The sequence below is a fragment of the Drosophila mojavensis genome, unplaced genomic scaffold, assembly GCF_018153725.1.
Source record: "Drosophila mojavensis isolate 15081-1352.22 unplaced genomic scaffold, ASM1815372v1 contig_81, whole genome shotgun sequence".
Taxonomy (NCBI): domain Eukaryota; kingdom Metazoa; phylum Arthropoda; class Insecta; order Diptera; family Drosophilidae; genus Drosophila; species Drosophila mojavensis.
The window spans coordinates 8051885-8071420 of NW_025318907.1; the positions used below are offsets into that span (position 1 = coordinate 8051885).

Here is a 19536-nt window from a genome sequence, read left to right on the forward strand (position 1 = left end):
TTAGAAAGTAAATTCAAATAAAAATAAGTAATTATTCTAAAAATTATAGTCAAGCATTTCAAACAAAATTTAATGTATTTGTGTGTCGCGCTCTAAGAAGCTATATGAATGAACTATCGAATAGACTTGATCAGTCAAATAAATATTTCGTATACAAATCGTAACTCGTTTAGCTGAAGCTTTACTTAATTTATTTCCATTTAATGACTATTCAAAAGTGAATACATTTGAATATTTAGCGTTTCACGCTTAAAAATGCTCTGTCAGATAGTAGAAGAAGTTATGATAATTAAGGCAAGAATTATTAATGAGCTAAGCTAAGAATGAATGCTTTAAGTCTATAAGTAATAATTCTATAAGTTTGTGATGAGAAAATCTATTTTGCAACTGAGCATTTATCAGCCAAAAATTTGAAATATATAAAACCCAGCAAATAATAAATTCGTTTGGGTCCTTAGCTTTTCTAAGAATATTTTCCGATAAGCGTTATTATTGGATTTTCTGCTCAGACAGAATATGTCAAGCTTTTCGCATTCATCATAGACGTTCGTATCAAACCCGTTATCATTGACATCAACTTTGCCCACAAATATCAAAGTTATTTTTCTCACACACTCCCAATATCATAATTTGATAGATCATACTATCGAGCAAACAGTACTGTGTGATTTGTTCACTCAATATACATATATATTCCGATGAAATGAGGTTATCAGGTCACAGAGCGTAGTTAGTCACTCAGAGCAAATACCCCATGAATTGCTCCACACCAAAATATTAAAATATCAACGATTGATAGTATTGCAACGCATATACGAAGTTCTGAGAAATTATCATACATACATATATAAATGAATACAAAAAATATATATACATCATATATATATATGTGATAAGAACTCTGAAGCCCTACGACAAGCCTTATGCAACCTTTAGGGGAGTGGTTTTTTAGAGTCTACAGATTGTGTTTCCTGTATGAAAAGTAAAAAGAAATGAGAGCTGTGTCTGTATTGTATTTGCTAAAGTTTTATCTCTTGGCAAACATTTGATAAACAAGAGATACGTAAACAAATATTAAGCGAGTAAAAGTTAAATAAATATATAAATATTTGCTGATTATATCGCTTGACAGTTTTTTCTGGGCTCGTTGAACCGTTCGGAATTTCTGTGTCAAATTTAACGAGCATAGTTAAGAGCGCAAATAGAAATAAAATACAAAGAAAAAAACATGTTTAACTGTTTTTTCCCAAATACAGAGGCGTTGACAACCCGCCAGACACCTCTGACAAACGGCCAATGGCAAATGGCAAATGGGCGTTTGATTTACGCTAGACACTTATGTACGTTAAGACTCTGCCCTCCGCCAAGCCGAGAAGTAACAACAACGGCAATAATTCAAGAGGAAATATTTTAAAGAAAATTCACAAATATTGGGAGATTTCATTTACGCCTTAGTACACTAAATCCTTAGAGCAAATATCCACAAAGTAACCCAAGTTTCCCTTGAGAATTAGTTAACGAATTTACATTCTTGGCCAACTTCCCTAACTTCGGCTAGGGCAGTAATGTTCCACTTGAAGAGATCGTATCCTATATATAAGCTTGATTATTTACCTTTGGTAAGAGTTTTCAATAAAAAGACAAGACCAGTTAAAATATAGTATATACCTAAAAGCTATAAAACTCTTTAGATTAAAAAGAAGTATAATTTGTACTTTGGTTCCTTTATGTGAACCAAGTATAACCATTTTATAAAACATGAAACATTATATTATGTCTTTGCTTCATCAATCAGCATTCTTTAATGAGATTATTTTATAAACCATTAATTTTCAATTTATAATGAATTATATAACAAACCCGTTTCATTTTACACATTTCATAAATAAATAGGGTTTCTTTTCTTTGGGAAGAATATAATGCTTTGCTTTTGCGAAATGATGATATTGAATATTTTATAAATTTATATGCACGATGTATATTATAGCCTCAGATATTGCCAGTTCACTGCATTATATTATTTGTATATCACGAGCAAATGTTGTAGATTGCTCAAAATCAAAATACAGAAATAAAAACTTTTGCAGCAAACCGGTATTCACTATACAAAAATACAAAAGTAGATAAGTATATATGTAGCCAAATGCACTCCGACATACAGACAGACGTACTGACTGAGAGAGAGAGATAGACAGACAGACAGACCGCGACAGCAGCGTCGCGGATGCGGATCGTCAACCTAAAATGTATCTTACGGATACATAAACATGCCGCGCGTCTTTGTCTACGTAAATGGCCCATGAAAATGAGACAAGAATGTAGAGAGTACCACAACAGGCAGCAACAACAGCAATAACAACAACAACAATGACAGACAGGACTGGCAAAGGACAAGCAGCACAGCGTGATAGTCGCCGGCTTCCATGCCACGCCCCGCCCCTGCTTATACAGCCCTACACATATTTCGCCTCAGTTTCGCTTGATGGCGGCGTCATCGTAAAAAAAAGTGCCAAATATCGCATGTTGATAACAGGGCATCAAGTCTAGCTGCCAAGAGGAGCATGAAAATCGATGGAGGCGGAGGAGAAAAATTATGAGAAATCTTTGCATTCAATGTGAAAGTTCTTTAAATGCCATTCAACAGGCAGCGCCGAGATGGAATTTCTAATAGAGGTCTTTATTTAAGAGAAGTGTTAAATTTTATGAGCGCAATAAATTGATAGAAAAGGTACAAACTCATCATAATAACTTTACAAATACGACCTCAACTAAGTGTTCAAAATTTGTTCTTCCAGGTTAGTAAATAAACTGTGTCATTGACAGATATAATAACTATAGTAAGTCTGTTATGGCTAAGATCTGCTTCTTCTAGCCAAACATTCAGCCCTCTATATTGTGTAGATCTGCCCCCGCTTTTGATTTCGATTAATTGGTTTCTCTTATTGCCCTTACCTCGATTATATGTAATCAGATATAAAACAGCCAATGCTTAAACAATTATTTGATGCCAATTATAACAGCCAACTTTAATGCTCAATAGTTTTATCATTGTTTTTGTTTTTCTTCCTCCTTTATTGCATTTGAAGTTTTTTTTTTTTTCTGCATTGCAATTTGCACGCCTCGCTGCAATTATGCAACCTTTTTATGGCTTTGAATTGTTATTGTTATTTCTCTTGTTCTTGTTGTTGCTGATGTTGTTGTTGTCGTTGCTCTTGTTGTTTTTGCTGGCAACAGCAAATTGAATTGTTAATGAACTAAACATGCAAATTTAATTAAAATGCACTTAAACCGGCGGCAGTCAGCCAAACATATGCAAATTTGTAACTATTTAAAAATGATTTTAACCATATTTTTGTCGGTTGTTTCATTTATAATAAATGTACATGAGAGGCCATAAATTGTTGAAATTACGAGTACGTAACTCAAAATAGGAGATTATCAATGGGCTTACATTAATAAATACCCTATTTACAATATAGCAAATATATCTCATAACAAATCAATTTATTATATCAATCTACCCTGTTTGTTTTGTCATATGTTTTATAGAGTATAAATATTTTTTAACTGCATAAATCATTTTTAATACAAGGAACATGCTGAGGCGCCATTTGATCTGGCATTATTATATTCATTTCTATTATATTAATATATAGAGCTGTCTGTAAAGTCCATAAAAAAGCTGTCCCCAGATTTTCTCGAATGTTCTTTCTGTTTTTATGACTTTTGAGACACAGATTTATTTTTGCTTTTATCGAATTCAAGTTTTAATATAAAACTTTTTAAATTACATTGTAGCAATCAATCGAATAACTTTCTTTAAATTATTTATAAATCCCAATCTATATATACTTTTGCGGTATTTTTGTAGTATATACCGCTAAAACCCATTCAAGCTCAAAGCTAATTAGCCATTTTGTTACGCTAATTTACAAATGTTTCAAGAGGTGCGTCAAGTCTTGGCTAAGTAGTCGACGGACTGCATGAGCGATTGGCTCACTGACTGATTGACTAAATGACTCATTGAATCGCTGGCTGACTGGCTTAGCAGCCAACTGTGCGAACTGCGAATCACTCAAAGCTACTTGGCTCTTGGCACATGGCTCAACGTTAATTACATTTCGAAGCCGAGCAATTAAAGCGCCCGACTCGAGAAATCTATTGGGTATAAGTGGACACAGAGACAGACAGAGACAGCGCCAGTTGCAAGTCTCAGGCGTAAAAATGAAATACATTTCAATAAAAAGCGAAAAGCGTTGGGAAAAAATTTAAAAAATAAATAATACAAAATGTAATCATAGCAACGGGACGTTGTCGTTGTCAATTACTCAATCAATGAAAAGACTCTGTCAATAAAAAGAATTTATTTTTTATAAAAATTTGTTCACAGAACCAAGAAAAAAACCGGATAGCTGCGCACAGTGCTCACAAAGCTTTAAAAACATGCCTTTGAAGATAAATTAGAGAAAATATAAAATAAAACTAGAAAAAATTTCAATGTTCAAAATTTAAGCTGCAAACAGTACTTCAAAGACTTATTTAAACAAATTTCTGTCCTCAATACTCTGTTAATTTCATCAATTAGTTAATTACACAATAATACTTACATATATATTCATATATTTATTTACAATTAAGTATCCATTATTATTATGTGTTGCCTCTTAAATATCAAATTTGCGACTAAATTTAATATTTATACTCGATGACTTTATATTTTCTCGACATGTAGAACCACTGTGCCAAGACTGGCACTACTAAGTCGACTCTATTATAGTAATTATGCTACTGTTAGACGCTTCTATTGCCACTAGTTGAGCAAAAAGCTGCTCTTTATTCGTGAAGCGTGTGAAAAAGGTCGAACTTCTCGATTAAATGGGAGTCTGATGAGGTAGGAGATATTTATATAAGATCGAGGGGAATCAAATAAAAACAAATTGCGAGTCATCTTTGTGACTAGTAGTCTCCAGTAATTTTATCTTTTGTATTTATCATCCATTATTTAAAAATATTTTTAATAGCTTCTCTCAATTGAATTAATTATATTCATACATTCCTTTTTTTTGTAATTATAATTTCGTATATTTCGTTCACAATTTGATTATTCTATGTTTGCTAATTATAAATTTTGGCTAGCCACAAAGTCTCCCCATTGCCCGCGGTTGGTATCCATCCCCCCTTTTATTGTTGGCCACAAGCCGCAAACTAATTTCACGCGCAAATACAATAAATTTCAATCGTATGGTCAGCTAAACGCTTAAACACAAATTATATCTAATCAATGGGCAAACACACACACACACACGCACAATAATGGCAACAATGCTTCAAGAGAGACGGCAACAACAGTTTCAATTGACAATTCAATTCAAACTCCGAGCAAATGACAAACTGATGCTTTTTAAGCCGATTATAATGGCTTTTTGCTCGATTGCCCACACTCGACAAATGCTCTACACATGCCCTACCCTCTGCCTGATACTCCCTGCCCTCTGCTCCCCTCTCTTACCTTCCCGGAATACCTAAATATATTGTTGTTGCTGTTGGCAAAAAGGAAGCTGTGTCTCAATTAAGTGGATTGGAAAGTACATTTCTTAAAGAGACAATTGCTTGGTATATCTCTACTTAGATAACTGTTTGAGACATATATGTTATCCTAGTTCTCTTCTGTATATATGTATTATCAAATGACTTCAGAAATAATCTATCTTCCTTATATACAAACCAAATACTATTCCTTTTCTCAGTGTATTTTATTTCATTTCCCCAACTATACAAACAAACTTTATGATTTTTGATATTCTTTTTCATATTTTTCCAAATCGATTTTTTGCTTTACAGCAAACACTTTTTAAAAAGCGGCTTAATGGGTGTGTGTGTGTGTGTGTATGTTTGTTTGTGCTGGTCTCGGTTGAACGCATAAGTAGAACGCACGAAGAGTCAAGGTCAATGTCAAGTCACTTTTTTTTACAAATAAGGTCTAAGAGAAAATTGGCTAACGACGTCCACTAGACATTGAAATTGAAATGGAATTGAAAAGAGAAACAACAAAAATGTAAATCTTCAATGAAAGCAACAAAACTGAGATGGAAGAAAAGGAAAAAGCAAAAGTAATCAGAGAGTTCAAAAGAGAAACACAAATTGGAATTGTAGGTTAACAATGATACAGCTGAAACGATGAAAAAAGGAAACAATGCAAAACTAGTTATGAATGCGTTTGAAATGGTCTCTACTCTAAGTTGTTAATAAATACTCTATTATTACCCTGAACCCATTGAGAATGGCAAATATTGAAGTACATGCAGAAGAAGCGTGGCAGGCTCAAAGAGCATGTGTAGTAAGGATGCTCGATATAATAGAGAAACATCGATGTTGACGCTGATGTCATTGCAACATCGATATTATAAAATATCGATAATCATCAATTATTATAAAATATGTAATGTGTATATCCTTGATCAGGGCAACGAGCTGAGTCGATATAGCCATGACTGTCATGTTTGAATTTATGTGTGTCCATGCATAGAAAGTCCTAATCGATAATTTGGCAACTGTTTGAATCCAGCATAAGATTGGAATAGTCGATGGCAATGGAATTCACATTTTTATTTGAATTGTCAAGTTAAAGAAACTTAAAATAAATTGTCCTTAAAAAACTGTAATATTTTAGAATTTAGAATATTCAAAAGGCTGTAGAAGGTTAAGCAAAATACGATTAAAGTCTCCACACTGAACATTGCTCAGCAGTCGTTGGCTCGTTAGCTGTCAGCAAATGCATCCTTTGGCTGCACTTTAGAGATGCATTCGCTAGATTTTGCGTGCACACAAGCCCAACTATTATTGGCTCATTCTCGTGCAATAAAGTTAATGATAGCCCCGGGTGTAGCACATATCCAATGCCTGACTGACAACAACAACAGCAACGCCAGCAACAACAAGAATGACAACAACATCAATAACGAGAGGCAAAGTCAGCTCTAACGCACAGCAATTGCCAGCAATTGCAAAATCGGTTGCAACTTCAGGATCCACTTGACATAGCGGCAAACATAATTGCCACATGCCCGCGAATTTGAGTTCCGACGCCGGCCTTATCGCTACCACACAGATAAACAGCGACAGAAGGGAGAGAGAGAGAGAGAGAGAGAGAGAGAGAGAGACAGGTGGACAGCCGGGCTGCTGTAAGCTGCAGAGTGCGACCGTCATGCACATCACTCATACGCCATGTTTGGCCAGTCGATGCTTAAAAAGTTAATGACTAATTTTCGCTAGCGCAAAAAATAACAAGCTGAGCTGCAGATGACCACAATGATGCATAAAATATACCCTGCAACGCATAAGAGGGCAATGAAGGTAACCTAAAATAACGCATATACCATCAGCTCTGTGTCTATCACTGTCTATTCGAGATAAAGAACGCTCTAGTTTGTTTAAAGATATGAAACTGGAAAAAGAATATATGAATTTACTTTTTAAATTGCACTCAAAGCTACACAGAGATTGAAAGTCTCAATTGAAGGAGAGACCAAGTAATTGAAGTTAACCTATAAGACAGGGTTGTCCATCTGCGACAGACCCATCTGGCAACTCTATACCTTTTGACAGGGACGAACACACTACGCCGCCACCACTATTGAAAAACTGATGTCAACAAATTTTCTTGAACCAAATAAAATGATTATAATCGCGTGTTTATTTGTTTAAAAAAAAAAAAAAAAAAAAAAAAAAAAAACGGGTCCATCGAATATGGACAACCGTGTAATGTATATAAAGTCAGCGAAGTCAATGGGTTACACTGTCTTGCATTATAGATATAGAAAGCTCTGGTTTGATTAGAGTAAGTTAAAGAATATACATATGATTTGACATATAACACTTCAGAGCTATAGCTGTCATCACTAGAAACCTCTAACGTAACCCTCAACTCCAGAATAAGCTGTAGAAGAAGGAAATTATAGACAAGGACATACTTTAACTCTTCCATATCTATATGTAGTTTTCTTCATAGTTGCACTTAATCGTCTACAAAAAGACACAGCTGATACTGCTTTCTGCATGCCCATTTATGCTACCCTATTGGCCCTCATTCAGTGTCTGCAGGGTATACAAAATGAGAGTCTGGCAACGGCCATCACTTGTCCGGGGACGCATGTCTGGCCGCGACCAAGTGGTACGGGGCATGAGTAGAAATCTTGTTGGCTTTACCGCTGAATTGTTGCTGTTGTTTCAGCTGCACATCATGAACGAGCGAGCCAAGGGGGCTGGGATGCAGTCTGCTCAACTGTCTGCCTGGCGAAAATGCAACGCGTGGTCCACGAACTGACGTTATAATTAATGAAAATTTCCAGCGTTTGCGGCGTGTGCTTGTTGCCAGTTGTTTTTGTTGCGATTGTGGAAAAGCCAAAAGCAAAACACACACAGACACAGACACACACACACACACACACACACACTGGGGAACAGATGCATAAAGTTAGCTAATATGATTTTGATTTTGGTGGCCAACATTAGAATGCTATTAGGTTTTTTTCTTTTTGTTGTTGCTTTCTGGCCAGGCATTTGTATGATGAGCATTTGGCTGGCGATTTGCATAAATCGCAGCGGTGCATAAATTATGCGTCCAAATATTGGCAAATTGCCAAAAATCAAGAGCTGAATCACCGTTTCAATCAACGACATAATGTACACATAATATAAGTTTAATATTAGGATTGTAAACTTCAATTGCAACGACGCAGATAAGTATATTTAATTATGAAAGCAAATACATTTATATATTTTAAAATTTAAACATAGACCAAGAAGAAATCCAGTTTTTGTTATAGTAAAATTTATCTTATTAGTAATAAAAACTAATTTAAAACGTAAATACATTAATATTTAAGCTTAGTAAACGACTGAGACTGTTGATAAATTCTAGATTCAATTTTTTAATATTTTTAAATAGTTGTATTCCATCAATTTAGAGTAATTTCCATATCCTGAACTTATTGAAAATGGGAATTGTTGCTTTGTGAAAATGTGTGGCATCAGCAGACATGGCAGATCCCATTGAGAACCGGCCTTACAATAATAGATCATCCTATTTCCATTTTATAGATAATTTTTATAGATAGTTTCAGATTTAATGTGTAGGTCGATATGATGAATACATAGATTTGATTTGGAATACCGCTGCCTTAATTGCGCAGATTAAATTTACAATAAGTTTATAAAGAAATGAACGAAAATCTATATTCCCTATATAGGTTTCAACTTCATATTCACATTTTGCTATCTTTTTCAAAATAATAGTTATTGAGTTTCAATTTAATGTCAGACTTTAATTCAGACTTCTATTTTTCAATTTAAATTATCCATTGATCTTACTTCAATTTTTTTTAAATTCTCTCTTGTCTTAACGGTTCAATGTATTTTATTTAGCTTTCTATTCAAACCTTCGTAAATTATTTTGTGACTTGTACTCTGCCAACTCTAACTCTAACTGAATTCTGATAAGTCAACTGTATTGTACTAAAAATTGTTAAGGAAGGAGATTATAATAAAATATTGGAGGTCTTTGAAAGAATAACTTTTTTTTTTATTTTTTTTTTTATCTTTTTCAAAATCTTAATGACATGACTTACTCCAAATTGAATTCTTGCTATTTTATATATTAATTATCGCCATAAAGTGTGACCGATTTATTTGCCGGACTTTTCCTGAAGCAATTTTCAAAGAATTCTCCTATACCCAAAAACCGAATCCTTACCATTGCCGTAGAGACGAATTCCACAGAAGTCACACAACATAAATATAAATAAAACTTTGGCATAAATCTGTGTGGCAATGCAGAACACGAAAAACTTTGCGAAGTGTGGAGCTACCTATTTGATTTATAGCGCACGTTTTCTTCCTAGCCAAGTCCCTACATCCTCCCTCGTTGGCATTGTTTTGCACTTTGTTGCAGCAGAGACGGACAACCAAAAAAAAACACACACACAATAAAGTTTAAAAAAAATAAAAATAAAAATTTCTGCAATTTACAATTGCAAATGCATTTTCCATGGAACGTAAATAGAAGCTATTTAGTAAAATGTGCACGAAAAACAACAACAATAGCAATAATACAGCTACTGCTACTCTAGAGGAGCAACAGCATCCCGAACAACAACAGATAGCAGCAGCAGCGGCTGAGAGGCTGAGAGGCGTGGCAAAATGGGGAAGCTTTTCTGCTTTTGAGGTCAATGTACAAAACAGAGGCTGGCAGCATTTATTACGACTTAATACGCAGCTTGAGGGCTCTAAAGAGCGGCGGCAGAGCAAGAGGCGGAGGAATACAGAGCAGGGAAGAGAGCGATGCAAGTGGATGCATAGGAAGTAAGGGGATTGAGAAAGGGGAAAGGGGAATTGTAGTTTGCCAGGAGAGGCTCTAATTTCGTGTTTAAACTGCTTTTCACACAGACACACACACACACACCCAAGCACACAGTGTTAATAATAATAATAAAAGAAAAATGTATGTATAAAAAGAAAACAACAAAAAACTCGGCAAGGAATGTGCTACAGATGAAACAAGTGGAAAAAAACAAAGGCAAAGGCAAAACCAAAGCCAAAGCAAAGGGCTGACAGCAGGCGGTGCAACACAGTCCTAAAATAGGGGAAGCAAGAGGCGGACGGTGGAGGGAGAGGCAGGGAGCCACAGAGTGGGGCAGGCAGCGCTTGCATGACAACAACAATTGCTGACTACAGCAACAACAAAGAGAAGCCAAGCTGAATGCAAAAAAAAAAAAAAAAGAAAAGAAAAGAAAAACACACGAAAAGAAAAGGAGAGCAGAACAAAAAACTTGGTTAAAAAAGTGACAAGCGAGAAAATCTAATTGCAGCAGGGCGCAAAGCTAATACTCTAACATGAAAGAATAAATTCATAATGAGTCAGTGATTTAATCTCTTATTGGCCAGACATAAAAATATACAAAGATCGTATATACTACTGATAAATAGATTTACGTTAACCTGGATGCATATGGCAATCAATCATTTTAAATGATACAAGCAAATACTTATCTATTATTATTTAGTAAGTGATTGAAGTAACATCATCAGCAACCAATCATTAAGTAAATTTGATCGAATAAAGCCTCCAACTCCAATCCCCTAACATACTAGCTTTGCTCTCCAGCAAATTGACAAGCCCTATTTCATTCAGTCAATCAGTAAATCAATCAATTATTTACTATTACAATACATCTCGGGGTGTGCCAACTCATATGAATCAGAAATTTGCTTTGCAGTCAATAATGTATATTTAAATTTAATATATATGTATATAGTAATATTATTTGCTGCAAGTATGTATGTATGTTACTTCCAGTCAGTCATCCTTCGTGTGCCAAATGAATCCAAAAACCAGGCATACCCTACTGAAGGGCATGTAAAACAAAAACAATGAGCGCATTTGCAATGCGGCCAACTCTGGCGGCTGCAGACGCTGCCAGCTGCCCGAGAGGGCGGCTCGATGTCTCGTTTAAAATGGGGGCGTGGCCGGCAGTTTGGCAACGCGTTGGCATGTTGCAAGCCACATGCATAGCAGAGCAAATTTTCCAACGAACGGCAGAGCGAAAGAGAAGGAAAAGCAGAGCGAAAAAAGAACTTGCGCTTAGCTTATTCGAGGCGTTTGCATTAAGGCTATTTAGCTGAGCTATTGTTGTTGTAGTTCTAGTGGCTACAGTGGCTGCAAATTAGTTGGCCACTCAACATATTCATTTTGGTAATCGAGTGTAATCGCTTTCAACGCAAAAAAGCGGGAGGCAGCTGCTGGAGGCGCGGCCATTGAGAGCACCACAAGGCAATCAGCTACAAGAAAATAAATATGATTGTGGTTCCAAAATATGTAGGTTAGGAGCAAGAAATGGAGCCGCATCTAGCAACGGAGCAACATTCGGAATCTGAGTGGAAGGCGGAGAGCCGAAGACAAAAAGTGCTCTAGGTTAGTTCTATCTGTATGGTTTCATTATGCAAAGCTTATCATTATTGATATAGCGTGAAAAGCTATCAAAAATCTATACGAATGGAACGCGCTTAGCACATGTTTGCTCATAGCTGTTAATAAAAATTATTGAGCCCAAAATTAAAAAAAAAATATTAATCAAAGTTTTTTCCCGATACCCCCAACATGGCGTGAGCAGTTTAAAGAAATGGTGATTTAGATATGTATTTATAGATATAATATATCATTAATAATTACTGCTTTATTTATTTTATTTATTTTTTTAATATTATATACATACATAATACATAATACATATAAATATACATAACAAATATTATTGATATACGATTTATAATATGTTATAAAAAGCAAAGTTTTCAAGGAGCGTCCTCAGCTCATGTTTTCTCATAACTGGGAAAGTTCTCACAATGTCGATCACTTTATATAAATTATCATGTCCATAAAATTTACAAAATTATTAATCGAGGCTCTTTACCAATTCCTCATATACAAATCTCATCGTATCTTATCTTGAAATATCATATCATAAATTGGAACAAAAGCAAAAATGGAATCTATTGGTTGATATTAGCATTTATTTACTGTCCCAAAAGTTCAGCCAGAAAGTTGTTTAATGTTGAACAATTTTAAAATATATTTTTAATTTATTAGCTGCATGTTGTCTAACACAATTATAATTCATTAAGCTTCATCTGGATAATAGTCTAAAAAAAACCCGGCTTAAATAAAACTGAAGCACTTAACGCCCTAATTAAATCTATAACAATAAAATGTGTTTTACCCAAGAGCGAATCATTTCATTAGAAACTTACAAATGATCTATGTGATAAATAAATAAATATATATATAGATGCAGATATGTATGGATACATTATCTGCACAAGTTTAGATATATTTGAATATGCGCTGAAAACAGCAGCACTACAAACATATCTTGTAGATACTTTTGCCAGCGTTTCTATGCACTATAAGTGGCTCTGCATAAGCTACTCGCGATTTATGAAGCGCGCTGTGTTATATTTGCTATAAAAAACGCGCCATTAAATAATTTTGATAATTTATCTGACAGATAATTGTGCCGAAGTGCGCAGTAAAAGGCGATTTAATAAATGTATCTCTCGACTGAGTTAAGCACGGCACGCGCAGCTCGCGTTGCTTTAGCTCGTCAGCTGTGTGAATTTATGGCTTACAGATGCATTACTTTGGTTGTATGTTAAGTACATACATGTACATATATATTGTTTCTGTTGTTGTTGCTATTGTTTGTTGTTGTTGTATCTACAATGCCAACCAATTTCCGCTCATTAAGAATGCGTAACGTTGCGCTTCGCATGTGCATGCGCGTATATACATATGTATACATAAATATATATATATATATATATATATATATATATATTTGTGTGTGTGTGCGTGCAAGTGCATTTGTATCTTAAAGACATGTGAAACATACGTTCAGGCGATGGCAAATTTATGGCCCGTGGGCGCGATAAGCTTCCTGCATGCGCGCATCTTTTAGATACATATGTATCTGCAGCTTCTAAGCGAACTATCTCCACATACCCTATAACCTCAATTAATTAGCAAATGAAGAGGTCAGAATGGTTTTGATCAAGTCTATGTAACAGGCAAAGCGAGGTCTTTATATAGAAAACATTGAGAGGGTCCAAACTTTACTCTTACAGCACGCTCTGCAGAAGTTTCTATAAGATGACTTCAACGGTTCTGCAGCTGTATTGAATATTTCAAATTCAGGGCATCTTTCAGTCAAGCATTCCTTACTCTGGAGACTACATTCTTGTTCTAATTAATAGTTGTTGTTGTTCTCTCTGCTTTGAAATCATGCATAAATTGCAGTCTCCTTTGTCGCCGTTGTCAGCATCGATAAGTCGAGTGTCAAGAGATCTGCTCGTTTCTGTTTCTGTTTCTGCTGCAGATTCAGTTTCAGTTTCAGTGTGCACGCAATGCACGGCTATCAGCTGCCCCATCTACCTGCTGCTATATCAAATCTTGTATCTCTTTTAGTCGCTTTGTATCTTTCGGTCTTTCACTCTTTATTTTTTTTTGCTCGTTTGTTCGGCTGCCCTCGTCTGTTCGTTCGTGCTTTGCCTCGCATCGCAGTCGGAAATAATTTCAACTTTTGGTCGTTGAACTCTTTTTGATTTATTTATTTTTTTAATTTTATTTTTCTTTTCTTACTCACAAAAAAATTGTGTGCTTGCTTTGTATACCCTGCAGAAAATCAAATTTATGTGGCACACAAAAGAAGTATGAGTATATATACACATTATCTATATATGTATCTATATCTATATAAATGTATATTCTTGAATATATATTCAATTCAGTCCGTCTGTCTATATATTTGAAAGCGTCGATCTAAGAAACTGTAAGAAAGTATGGTTTTTGGAACTATCAAAAATGAGTGGTCAAATTATAATTACGTAGGTCTTTGAAGCTAGAATTTTATTAGTTTATGTTTACTATACAATTTTATTTTTTTCTATATTTGGGATACCGATTTTTTATACTATTTGATTATGAAGATGCGACTACAGGAGCCAAGGATCCATTTCCAATTAGTAATTGTTTTTAAAAGACCAGAATTTTCGGAGTTCAGGGTATCTCCAAGTCGGGCAACCTGACGGTTTTGCTTATCGTTTGCAATTTTTGCCGTTGCATACAATTTTATTCCGCATATTCACTTGAATTTCGGGAATTTTATTTGTTTGCTGGAATCAAACCAGTTTCTTAGCTTTTAAATATAAATCGAATTTGTTATTAATTACCATTTTTGTATTATTTTCTTAAAACCCTCTCTTTGCTATTGCCGCAAGCATTGTTAGAGCCTGATCCCATTTTAAATGGTAATCGACATTATTAAAGTGTATGTAATAAATAATGAGATATTGGGATAATGGGAAATGGAGGCGTGCGGATTCCCTAGTTGGGATAGGAATTCTCGATCTGCAGCATAGTGTACAATTCTCTTTTCTGGGTCTTCTCGGCTAGAGCAAACATGCAATGTAATTGCGAAGATATCATTCGGACTAATATGGGCAATATTATTTTAGTCTTAGTAAATTTTAATTACATTTTTATGCGTATAGTTTGCATAGATACAAGCTATCATAAGTTTAAAAATATATACATATATACGAGGCATCTCCCAACTAGAGCCGATTGCATGCCAGTTTCTGTTTGATTAAAAAGAAGGTCTTCTATTTAATTCTATTTTACTAATTGATCATCTAGAATTGGTTTAACATAAAAAAAAAAATGTCAAAATATAATTCCAATTCTCTTATATTTTAAAGAAGAAGACAGAAGAAGAACGTTTAATAAGCGCTGTACAGATCGCTGAGGGACACATTTAATCATTTAATCATTTATATATATAAAATAATTCAAATATATACATCCATGATTTCAAATGAATAATCCATTGTGATAAGTTTTTATTGTCAACAAAAATGTTTTAATGCTTTTATCGAGTTTAGATCTATTTCAAGCCGAACTCTGCCATCTACTCTGGCTGCAACTTTTGCAATTTTGACCTCAATTTTGCTTACTTTTAACCTTCTGCTGCTGCAATCGCCAAGAACTTCGCTCATTAAAATGGACGTTTTTCGCTCTTCTTCTTCTCCTTTTTTATTATAAACATTAAAACAACAAGTTGCTGCGGCATCTCTTTGAATGTTTCGCATTTGGCTGTGGGGATGATGCGAATATTAACAGAGAGTCAGACGCAACATAGCATACAAAACATTTAACTTTAATTATCGCTCATAAAGACAACAACAACAGCAACAATAACAACAACTCGATTGCAGTTTGCAGTCATTATATTATTTTTGTTTTTTGTTTTGTTTAATCAGCATTTGCTGTTGTTGTTATTTTTCTGGTGTTTTCTTTGACTCCAGGTACAGGTTTTTCCACATTTTCCATGGGCGACCCCCGAAGCCTCAAGCGGCGACCCACTGCACTCCAATGCACAGTTTTCCACAGTTGCTGCTAAAAGTTTTTTGCCAGCTGTTGTTTTTGCATTTGTTACTCTTTGGCTTGTTTGCTTTGTTTTTTTTTTTTTTTTTTTTTTTTTTTTGCACAGTCATGCCAGCACGCCTCAATTGTCGACACTGGCACAAACACACAAACGCACACAGAGAAAGATATATAGATGCAGATACAGCTGCAGTCAAAGACACACATTCATATATACCAACACACTTGCATTGACTGACAATGCGATATTGTGTAATCGCCCACGTTGATTTATCTCATTTAAGTGACTCCAAAATGACGCCAACGCCAAAGCCGGCGTCGACGTCGACTTTGCCAGATGATGCTAAGAGCGTAATGTGTAATAACTCGCAAATTGCATTCGCTTGTCGTATGCCCTGTAATCAGTAAACACTTTGAAGACGAGGCTTTAAATACTCAAAGATATTTCTTATCTAACAATCCAATTTCTTTTTTCCGCTTACTAATTCATTTACCCTAAGTCTATTTATTGAAAAGGCTGACAGTTGACAAATTTGGTGGAAATTAATCAATTATATTTTATTTTAATATTTAATAATAACAAAATATTATAATTCAAGCGACCCAATGGATTCCATGATAAATAAAGAAATACAGTACAATCCGGTTATAACGCCTCCGCTTGTAGAATCCGTACGGTTATTGCGTAGAAAATTCTGGTCCTGTGCGAACCTATACGATTATAGCTTCTTTCGGGTATAACGACAGCCACTGGAGCGTCGTTATAACCAGATTCTACTGTATTCCAGTCGCCTTCCAATGCTCAATATTTTGTGTCTTTCACGTGCAATTATTGTCTTTAGTTTATTTGGAATTACTTGCTAGCTAGAGTAGCAGCATTATTCTATCAATCGGATACAGGGTAGATGATAGTCGACCATACTCATTTGTGACATTCACATATATATTTAACATGCAGTTGAAGTTGATGTTCGCTGTCGCTTCTGTCGCTTCTGCTGCTGCTGCTGCTGCTGCTACTCGCGTATATTTAGTCGTGCCTTAGTCGTGCATTTTAGCTTCTTAATGTTATGTTTGCAATTTTTGGCATTGCATTTGGCATTGTTTTCATAGCCGTTGCATTGTTTGGCAAACCCCCAACTTGAATTCAACTTGTTGTCGATGTTGTTGTCCAAGTTGTTGCTATTCCTTTTGTCAACATGCAGCTGCACATAAAGTTGCAAATTTCTATATTTTTTCCGACTTTTGTTGCTAAGTTCAAAATTAACTTTGAGCTAAGTAGAAATTTTGTGGTCATGATCAGACTCATGGCTCAAATAATTGAGTGAGAAATCAGCTTATGAATGTTTGATTGTATTGTTGTTTTGAGATTCAATTTCTTTTTGCTTTTCGTTATTTCACTTCTTCTGACTCGAACTTTAAGGATCAATCAGATACAGCATTGGGAGATACACAGGAGTTCTAAAAATCAATTCTGCGATCGAGCCTAAAACCCCTTCCTTTTCCCCTTCCCCTTCCCCTTCTACCTCTCCCACTCATTCTCTTCCCTTCCCTTCCCCTCCTTCACCTGCTCTTTCTCTTTTACTTGTTGATGTAAAGCGGGCCCTATAGATGGTCTCTGTCTAATAGTTAGTCTATGATAGCGAACTCACCTGTCTGATGACTCAGATGAGTCGTAACGATCCACGCAACGTTTCTTTATGCTCTGCCCGTTCCCTCGCACTCCACGCTCTCCTCTGACAGTTGTTGTATTTGTTGTTGTTGTTGTTGTTGCAGTCTTTCTGGCGCCTTGATAGAGCTGAGATCGCAATGCGTTGATATCCAATTTAGCTGCTGCTGCTGATGCCGTCGATGCTGTTTGCTTGGGTTTCGTTGTATTGTTGCTTGTTGCAGTTGTTGCTTTCGTTGTTTCCCTGCCCCGTTTCGTGCCCTGCACAATGCCAATGCTGCCGCTTGTGGGCGGGAGCAACAGCAGCCGCGTGGGCGTATTGAAGGGCGCCTTTGGCGGCTGGGGCGGTGGTGGCTTCAATTCAATATTTGTCACTCGAGCGGCGGGTGGGGCGAACGGGAATGCCGGAGGGCTGGCCGAGGGGGAGGCAGTTCCTGTCAAACTGTTCAAATTGACGCCGTTTTTCAGCTGATCAAACAATGACAAAGCCGCATTGGATGTTAAAGTCTTCTTTGCTGTTGTTATTGTTGACTTTGTTGTTTCTGTTGCTGTTGTTGCTGTGGTAGTTGGGGCCGTGGGCGTGGCTATTGGTGGCTCGCTAACCGTTTCTTTAGTCTTTGTCGCTGTGTCCTTCGACGGCGTGCCAGACATTTTCTTCACTTTGCTTTGCTCTTTGTTTCCGTTTGCTTTTCAATTTGTTTTCCTCTATGCACTTTTTTGTTTATGGCTCCTTTTGTTATTTTCTTAACTGTTTTGAAACGATTGTTTTAATTACATCCCGCTCTTGTTGTTGTTGCCATTTATTTGGCTTACAACACATTGTTATTCAAATTCACTTTTGAGCCTTCTTCCTAAGCTAACTTTGCCTTAAGCTTCTTTTCGCATTTGCTTTGCTTAAGTCATACATAGTTTATATAGTTTTTTAATTTTTTTATTTATTTATTTTTTTTTTAACTGATTGAGTTGGTTTTCACTTTATAGTTTAAGAGCTATATGAAAATGAAAGTTGATTAAGAAAAGAGGGATTGATGTTATTTCTTGTTTTATTAATATTTTTAGCATTCTACCGGGCTTACTAAATGACATTTTATCTTATCTCACTTTACTTTACTCTACTTTAGTTAGATGAATTGAGAATAACCTCATTTCCTAACCTCTTTCAAAATAGTATTTTTTCCATTTTTCTATGTTTTATTGTCATATTTTTTGATGAATCTCTTCTGGCTTTTCGTATTATTTATTCGAAATATTAACTAATCAATTAAGTGCTTCTAATCTTAACTGCTTTTTGAGTCGTTTTGGTAACTTTATTCTTTTTACTTTAAATAGATTCCATTTAAATTTGTGTTTAGCACCCAAATATTATTTTTCACATTTCAACAGCTCCATCATTTATTTTAATATTTGTTAACAATTATATTATTGACATTTTCAGTGACAGGTGCGCTTCACTGTACCGCAATATAATGCAATAGCTTCTGTAATATTCACAATTTCAACTAACACACACATATATAAGATTATATATGATTTATTTTCTCTTTTTGCTTCACTTCATTAAATTTACACCCATCGATTAATTTTTTACTTTTGCATATTTGCATTTATAATAAATTTTTTGTTTTATTTATTATTATTATTTTTTTTTTTTTTTTTTTTTTGACACAATTTTAATTTGCAGTTTTGCATTTTGCATTTGATCAGCATTTATTAAAAGCAATTATTTATAATTGAATTTTCATTAACTTTGCATTATGAATGGCTGCTAATTTTCTTATGATTTTTATTCGTTTCCGTTTGTTGTTGCCTTTGCATTTGCAGTGCAGAAAACAAACCAAAAGCGAACAAAACTTTTTTGCAAGCTTTGCAAACAGTT

At 35.2% G+C, this 19536-nt stretch overlaps 1 protein-coding gene across 1 annotated transcript in view; it reads right to left on the reverse strand.

Moving 5' to 3' along the window:
* The window catches only part of LOC6581038 (zinc finger protein jing), a 180608-nt gene extending 161367 nt beyond the window's left edge, over positions 1 to 19241 (reverse strand). Inside the window, exon 1 of the mRNA XM_032730529.2 lies at positions 17644 to 19241. Coding sequence (XP_032586420.1) covers positions 17644 to 18311 — 668 coding nt within the window. The 5' untranslated portion in view covers positions 18312 to 19241. The remainder of the gene's footprint in view (positions 1 to 17643) is intronic.
* Between the last annotated feature and the right edge of the window lie 295 nt (positions 19242 to 19536).